At 38.6% G+C, this 8,948-nt stretch overlaps 1 protein-coding gene across 5 annotated transcripts in view; it reads right to left on the bottom strand.

The window, feature by feature from the left end:
- Window positions 1–717: 717 nt before the first annotated feature.
- LOC140729084 (CMP-N-acetylneuraminate-beta-galactosamide-alpha-2,3-sialyltransferase 1-like) overlaps window positions 718–8,948 on the bottom strand; it is a 142,595-nt gene continuing 134,364 nt past the window's right edge. For 4 of the 5 annotated variants that reach the window (XM_073048449.1, XM_073048440.1, XM_073048421.1 and 1 more), the window contains exons 6-7: window positions 3,919–4,038; window positions 718–3,553 (exon numbers count right to left, since the gene is read on the bottom strand). In XM_073048449.1, coding sequence (XP_072904550.1) covers window positions 3,380–3,553; window positions 3,919–4,038 — 294 coding nt within the window. In that variant the 3' untranslated portion in view covers window positions 718–3,379. The remainder of the gene's footprint in view (window positions 3,554–3,918; window positions 4,039–8,948) is intronic. The other variant, XM_073048460.1, reaches the window with a different exon arrangement.

Below are 8,948 nucleotides of genomic sequence, written 5' to 3'. Positions count from 1 at the left end.
CTCATATGTATGATTGTATTCCAGATGAGCTCGCAATGAAGAAAGATTCCCAAAGCGCTTGTATTCCCTATTATGATTCTTGGACTTAATGTGAATGCCCACAAGAAAATGAATCTCAGGGTTGTATATGGTGTCATATATGTGCTTTGATAATAAATTTGCAGTTTTTCTTTTTAGTAGCATGGATGGATTATTTTAGAGTATTTTGTTGGTTGTATGCCCTGCCGTCAGTGTGAACTGGAGATGGAAGGGAGAAATGGTTTAGGATGTCAAGCATCTTAGTTAAATACTCAAATTTTATCTCTACTGTGACAGACTTTGGTATAAAGGTCTATTCTGGGAGCTTACTTTTGGGCATGCAATCAGGGTGACCCATCCATCGGGGATCGTTGAGTATAACCACTCTGCTGGCGACAGAGACCTGGGAGATAATGTGACATTTCTTCACTTATCCTACCTGTGGATTTGGATAATTTTTCAGAAGCAACATTGATAATAGCTCCCCATTACATAGCCTGTTATGCTAGTCCATGTATCTTAAGTGTGCACAGGTCAGCCATCACTGCTGCAATATGAATTTTGTGCTAGATTTGAGATCTTAATTTTCATTCTTTGCTCATGAAAGCTGCGTTGCTGCATTGAGGGCCACAATGATTTTTAATGCTGACATCTGCCTTCATTGAAAGATCACTCATGAAATAAGAGACACAGTCAATATTTTCCAGGGTCTCATTCTGTATTGTTACAGCCAGAGAGTAGTGTCATAGAGTTGCAACAAGCTGGTAGAACTCTTTGTTTTCTACCTAGTTGTATATAACCAATTCTCAATTCAACAGCTTGCAATAAAGTCTTTCTGGACATTAATCAAAACCAGACACCTGACAGGGCAGTATTATCACTTTTCACATGAATGAGATTATCATCATTTCAAAATTGAACAAGGGTTATTGCTGGAACAGCCCTGTTCTATATGATTCATTTACAAACGGACTTCTCTGCATAATATAATTACTTTCATTTTAAACTAAATTATGAAGTAATTTCCCATACTTTTTTGAATAATAATAACACCAAAGTGGATGACAAATAATTAGACATAATTAAATAGATTATATATTAAACTTATTGTAATACTAAAATATTACTAATTTAGGTTTATGTCTTGAATCCTAAATAGTAAACAATATACAATAGAATACAAAATTCAAGAGAATTCAGAATTATTACACCCCTATCACCTCAACTTCAAAAACTGGACCCTATTTTTCATTCCATCCATTATTAAGTTTAAACTAAAAAATAATTCCATAAGAGCCTTTGATTCTGAGAACAATTCACGGACCCACAGAAGTCAAGTTGGCTCTCAACAATATGTTTGATAGAAAATTACTTGTTCACCAGTGAAGTCAGAATTTACCTGGAATCTAAATTAGTGACAATACCCTTCCACTGAAAAATGGTTAAGTTTAGTTAGCAACTTCTTAATCACTAGGCTTTTAAAGGTTAATTCAGGGAATTAACTCTAAAGACCCAATGGGTCTGCGTGAATCTGAGTAGGTTCCTATGAGGGTAGACCTTATTTCAATATGAAATCTCTTGATGTGTAAAAGGTGGAGGAAGAGACAAACATAAGGTGACAGGTAAAAGCTGAAGGGGGAGGGATGAAGTAAAGAGCAGGGAAGTTGATTGGTGAAAGAGATACAGGGTTGGAGAAGGAGCAATCTGATAGAAGAGACAGAAGGCCATGGAAGAAAGAAAAGGGGGGAGGAGCACCAGAGGGAGGTTCCCTGTGTTTGTCTCTCCCCTCCCCCATCTTTTAATCCTACTCCTCAGTCTTTTTTCCAGTCCTGCTGAAGGGTCTTGGCCTGAAACATCAACTGTACTTTTTTCTATAGATACTGCCTGGCCTTCTGAGTTCCTCTAGTGTGTTGCTTGGATTTCCAGTAACTGCAGATCTTCTCTTGTTTGTGATTAGATGCACAGTAGATCCTTTCTTTGCCTCAAATGCATTTAGCTTCACTGGACTAGTAAATTCAGTTCCTTCTACCACCCTTTTAAGGCTATTTGTCTGTTAACATATGAAGCATTAACATTTGTTCTTTTTAAAAGTCCTGTTTCTGTCCATGAAGTAATTTTTATTCTTTCTGTGGTGGATGTTCTCCTGTGAACATTACAGTTCTATCAAAGTCCTGACTTGTCTTCATAAACATTTTGTGCTATTACTTCAACTGAGAAAATCAAACTATTGGCAGAAGTTTTTATGGAGGAAGTTGAATTCTGATGTAATACCTTTTCCACAGGATGCATATGCTTAAATGCTCAGCTAACCTTTAATAGGGAATGTAAGGCAAGTTGTTTTGAAGAATAACAATATTCTTTTGATTTAACCTTCACTTTACAACTACAAGAGTATCCTTTGCAGCTGTCGTAAGTCAGCACAGGAATACTTCTTCAAGCTGAGATCAGAATGGGAAGTCTTCCTTATTAAACACCTCAATGCACAAGATCTCAAAAGTCTTGAAAGTAAGTTGTCTGAGTAATTCATAGCAAGAATGGAAGAAAAAGCTTAACTGACAATTCTTAATCACAGTTAACAAGTAGCCTTTTTATAAACATATAGGCATAGTGCAGTTGCACGACAGGACTGTGTCCATGTTTTTTACTTCCTTGTACTTACTCACTGATCTTCACTATTCTCCTAAATGTTATAGAATTGAGGACAACCTAGGATATGATTCCAGGATGCTAATACGTGGTTCTGGGTAATCTCACCCAACTGCAAATCTGGATGGTAAGAACAACAATCTACTCACAGTGCTGGAATCATGTTGAAGCCCCAGTGCCAGCCTCATCGGATGGCTTTGTGCACATGTTGCCAAGTCAACTTTTGAGCTGCTAAGGCACTAAACCAAGAGGAGAGTTTTTCTCCTGCCTTTTGAAACATTTAAATCAATTATTCTGTCCAGAAAACCAGATAACCATGCACAGGACCCCAATGAATCTTGAATCTTTCTAGACTTGCAACTAAAATTCATGCCAGGTTGGCAATCTTTCTTCACCAAAGCTGAGGGTGAATGCGAAGAGTTGAGATTATGCTAACTGAGTTGCTGGCTACACAATATGAAATTATCTTACTAGGCTGGTATTGAGAATTACAATCAATAGAATCAAAATGATAGAGGGAATCTAAAAATCGGAAGAACACCAAAATCTCACAGTAAGAATGCCCTTTTAAGTTTAAAGTTAAAGCACATTATGGTACAGAATAGTTTTTCTTTCTATTTGCCTGAGTTTAAGATAGTGTTCCCATTTCCATCACCTCAATGAACAGACAGTTACAATATGCATTTGCCTGGACATGAATCACATTCTTGCAGGCTTAAGCACCTTTGAAAAACTGTATTTTGCTAATATTGGCAAGTGTCTGGATGACATTGGCTTCAAAATCTCCATCATGAACTTTTGTTTTTCGGAAAGCACCTGCTCCCGGATTCTTCTCCCAGTAATGATGCCAGTGCCCCAACTTGTTGGCACCAAATCCATAAACATCCACCTGCAGGCAAGAGAAGTTGTAGATATTAGAATAACACTGCAAGTGAGGAGTGTCCATCTACTCTCATCTTTTTCCCTTGTTTGCATACAATGAGTCTGCAAAGCAAATGTTTGCTTGCATGACTTCCAGACTATGTGTGAAGCACTGCAGGAGATGTGGAAGGCAGTACAATTGTTTGGGACTCAGTTGACATCCATGCTCCTTTCAACACCATTCATCAATTCACAAGAGAACACCACAGATATGTGAGGAGACATTTACAGCCTGTGACTGGTGCTCTTGCTAGTTACCAGGTTGCACTCTGTATTATTATGGTGTTCAAAATTAATAAGCATTCTTTCGTTTACATAAGAAACCACATTTACCTCATCACAGACATGAAGTGCAAAAATTAGTGTTATCATTCCTGTTGATGAGTACCTCCCGTGATTCTCAGTCCAGTTGTTATGAATGTACTTAAAAAAATGTGGGTTCACAACTAATACCTGAAAATATAAAGATCAAGAAATCTGATTTAGAGACTTGTTTTTGGTCTAGAGGAAGACAAACAATAAGTTTATAAAATTATATTTAAAAAGTCTGAAATAACGGGAAATGCTGGGAACTCTCAGCAGGTCAGGCAGCCTCTTTCGGAAATAGAAACAGGTAAAGGCATTTCAATGCTTTCATCAAAAATGGGGAGGAGAGAAAATAAGCTGGCTTTCAATTGCAGACTGTGTATGGGTGGGAGGGCAAATAAGGTGATGGGAATATTTCTTGACAGACCACAAAACTACTTCTTTCACTTTGTTTCCTTTATCCTTTTCTTTCAAATTTGGTCCTGCTACTGTTGGAGCCTGTGATCTACATTTTGTTTTCAGGCTGACTGAGCAATCTGGCCCTTTACTAACTTTGAGGGAGTTCAGAAAGGTTTCGAGTGAGGCGTGTGGTCTGAAGGCCAAGAAGCATGGAGATGGGGCGCACTCCCAAGATGGTCTCCATTTCTCACTGATCCCACTATTTAAAGTATCAGGCCAGATTCAAATCAATGGGCATGAGAGCAGAAGGGAGGTGGGTGAGCTCTCTCTCCCTCTCCCTCCCAACCTCTCTCTCTCTCTCCCTCCCTCCCTCTCTCCCTTTCTCCCCTTGCTTGATGTTGCCAAAGTACATGGATCTTGGGCGAAGTTTAATTGATGCCATTTATGGATTGGACTCTGTAGTTCACATTATGAGGTGTTTCTGGTTTCTGGATGCTGTTTTTTGTTGTTGCTGTGTTGTATGATTTCAACTGGAACGGATTAGCACTGCAGTCAGCAGATAACGAGAGACATGGTGCTGGAGAGCCCGGACTCTTTTGATGTTTTTGTGATTTAGTGTTTCATATTCTGTGTTCTTCGCCCCCCTCCCCCTTTTTGGTTGGCATTCGCGCAACTTGCTCTTTTTTTTCTGCATGCTGGGAGCTTTGATGTTTTTCTTTAAACGTGGTTTCCTTTGTTGAGGGCAGGGTTGCAGTGGGATATAAATGACTGAGCCAACAGGTTAATAGAGGCAGTTGGAGAGCAAGGATGTGAACATGCAAAATAAATGCAAAGCTTGAACATACCCAGAGAATCCAGCTGCATGTTTAAGATCTGGGTTAATATTTTCCAGATCTATGAATACTAAGATTAAGCAAATATGACACCAGGCACGATGGCTTAAACTTTTCCCAACCCCTCCTCCTGTCAGCATACTTCCCCACACCATCGTTACTTCGTCCATCTTGTATCACCATCACTCCTATTGTATATTTCAATTCCTGCATACCCCACTAAACTTTTACCCCCTTGCTTGTCATATTTACGTATTCTCACTCAAGACCTGCAAAGTCTATGTTAACCCTGCCCTTCCAAATGTGCACCAGTCCTCCCTAAGATTATTTCCAATGGTCTCCCACCTCTGACATAAGGCTCATTAGTCATTGGTACTTGGCTTATCAGCTGATTTTCTTAAAGAGAGCACCAATATCAACTAACCAATAATCTTCTGGCACCTCACTTGTGACTAATGGATGTACAAGGAATCTCTGTCAGGGTCCCAGCTATCTCCACCAAAATCTTTCAATTTCCTCTTTCAATTCAGCATATTTCTGGTGTTTTCACTTAGTGATTTCTGTGAGTAATGTGTATTTGGAATGGCTATATCTATTAAATACGTTGTTCTTGTCTGTTTATCCTGTATCATTATATCCAGAGGGTTATTATGGATTGTCCTATCCGTAAGATGCTTGCCACTTGACTGTGCCTGTGTAAGTAGCCAGATTGTGTTAAACCGCTACAGCAACCTTATTATTTTTTGTATTTGTAGTTTGTTGTCTTTTGCACATTAGTTGCTTGTCCATCCTGTTGGGTGCAATCTTTCATATTGCATTTCTTGGATTTACTGAGGATGCCCACAAGAAAATGAACAGAGTTTTATAATGTGACATATATGATAATAAATTTACTTTGAACTTTGAACAGTTGTTGACCTGCCTTTCAATTCTTTTGATTGCACACTATCCAGATATTGACAGAGTCACATACTTCAGTTTGCACATAAGGGATCAATGTAGCAACATACAGTATACGCTATCACTGATGTTGAACCACTGGAGGGGTAGAATATTTCCATTCATATAGACATTGTGGCACAGCAGACCATTTAGCCCATCTCACATGCTGTCTCTATTTTACAGCAGTCTTCTGCTCTTTTCCCAGTGCCTGCAAGTCTATTTCCTTCCAGTACATCTCTGATTTACTTTTGAAACCATTGACCTTCTCCCCTCCACTACTCTTTTATTAGGTAATAAGCTTCAGGTGTTAAAAACGGTCCTCCTCATATACCCAATATAATTCTTAAATCTGTGTCCTCTAGTTCTTGTCTCCTTATGTAAAATCTATCCTTGCCTTGTACAGCACAATAAAACTTCACCTCAGCCTCTTGTGCTCCAAGCATAATCCCAGCTCTTTCAGCCTCTCCTTGTATCTAAGATACCTCATTACTGGAATCATTCTGGTAGGTGTCCTTTGCACCTTCTCAAAGACCTTCACATTTTTTTCTAAAATCTGGTGACTTGAACTAGATGTAACAACCTAGTTATGGTCTATCCAATGTGTTACAAAAGTTCACCATAACATTTCACATATTGCATTCAATACCCTATTGACAGAGTCTACCATCACATGTACTCTATTTTCTTCTTTCTAAATATGAACTGATATCTTCAAAATAACTATGCACATAAATGCCTAGGTTCCCCTTTAAAAGGCTGTCATTAACAGCATGCATTTCTCACTCTAGTCTGCCAAAGTACAACACCTTACATTTCTCTGTATGAACTTTGCTTGTTCTGCTCATCCATTCCCTATAAACCATATATGTCAAACTCAAGGCCCGCGGTGGAATTATCTTTCGCCCGCGAGATAATATCTAATTACTATTAAAGCTGGCCCCAGTAATCGAAGCGCCTATGGCGTATGATATGGCTAATGCTGAGTTTATTCAGGTACCAGGTTTTCAGGGTTTTTAGTGTTTATTTGGCAGTCTTCTTCATAAGAAACGGAATTTGTAAAGTGAAACACTTTGTAGTTATAGCAGAGACTGAGAGACATGAGAGCAGGCTGAAAAAACGGAGGCAACGAAAGCTGCGTTCGCACGCGTCCGACTGATCCGGCCCGCATGAAGCTGCATTTTGCTCAATCTGGCCCGTGACCTAAAATGAGTTTGACACCCCTGCTATAAACTCACTGTTCACCATAACTCCACATCTGGAGTACAAAACACAGATCATAGATAACTACAGTGAAGGGGCAGGTCCTTTGGCCCATGGTATCTGAGCTGAACACAAGGCTAGCTTAACCTAAATCTCTTCAGCCTGCACATAGTCCATATCATTTCACTCCCTGCATATTTGCATGCCCATCTAAAACCCTTTGATAGATCATTATCTTACCTGCTTCCACTACTATCCCTGCAGTCCATTCCAGGCACTTAACACTCTCCGTACAAAAAAAGAATTACCCTGCACATCTACTTCAAACTTTCCCTCTCTCAGCTTAAATGCATGCCTACTTGTTTTTGACATTTCTACCCTGGGAAAGGCCTCGCCAATGGCAAATATTGAAATTTTACTCTATATTTGAATATTTGAGTCATTTTATATATTATTGGTTTCAGCAGATAATTTTGACATATTAATATGCATAATTAACATCTGAAAAATTAGCACATTAATTGGCAAGCAATTCATCACTCACATTACTGCCATAGTCTTTGCAAAGATCTTATATCTTCATGATCACTAGTACAAGATTTTTTTCTAAAATTTAAATTCCTCAGCATATATCTTTTGACAAATAATCTACATTTTTAATTCCTGGTCCTTTAACTTAACCATCATAACCCTATATAACCTTTTCTGAATTGCCTTTGGAAATGTGGTGAGAAGATGATAATGAAGGATTCACATTAAAAAAATTGTCTTTAACTTTGACGATAAACTTGCTCTCTCATGTGACAACTGAGCCCCAATGATTTTCTCTACTTTACCTTTAATATGTCTAATTTACAATTTGAGATTCCCATTCCAGTCAGAGATAAATCATGACTACTGAGTTATAAGTTAGCATGAGATGGCACTTAGAAAGTTTAAGAGCAATAACACAAAACTAAAGCAGTGTGGTTGGTGAAGATCTGCAATAAAAGCAGAATCTTGCTAGAAACACTCAGCAAATCAGGTGGCATAAGAGGAGAGAATTAATGCTTCAAGTTGATGATCTTTTCTTAGTATAAATATGATGCACCATCAATAACTGTCGGAGTCGTGAGGCAAAAGATAGGCTTTTATTAGCTGCAAACATGACCACGACATCTTGGAGACTGAGGGAGTCGCCTTTATACAGGGGTCTGTGGGAGGAGCCACAGGAGCAGTCAGCAGAGGGGCGTGTCCAGACAGGTATACACATAGTTTACCACAAAACAGTAGTCTTTTATTTGAAGAGTCATTGAAATATTGATTTGTTTCTCCTTACACAGAAATGTAGTCTACCATTTTAATGTATCGTCTGTTTATATTTGTTTGGGACTATTAGTAACAAGATGGCAATGTTCTAGGGTTAGTTCCAGTTAGTTTTTGCACTTGTCAAATTTGAATGACATCTCAGTGCTGTATCTTGGCCTAAAACATCAATCATCCCTTTGCCTCCAGACGCTTCTGCTTCCTCCAGACGTTTGCTTTCTGTATCAAATTACTGTTTTCAGAGGAGAATTTCACAATTTTGTAGAATTGACATTTAATTTAAGCTTGCTGATGTCACCTTTGGCAGCATAACAGAAACTTAGTTCCACAAGCCAAGTTATGCCATACTTCCAAATCCATTGCTAAAGTTCATTCAAG

Source organism: Hemitrygon akajei, chromosome 1, assembly GCF_048418815.1.
Source record: "Hemitrygon akajei chromosome 1, sHemAka1.3, whole genome shotgun sequence".
In the NCBI taxonomy this organism is placed as follows: Eukaryota; Metazoa; Chordata; class Chondrichthyes; order Myliobatiformes; family Dasyatidae; genus Hemitrygon; species Hemitrygon akajei.
This window is presented reverse-complemented; position numbering and strand designations above follow the sequence as displayed.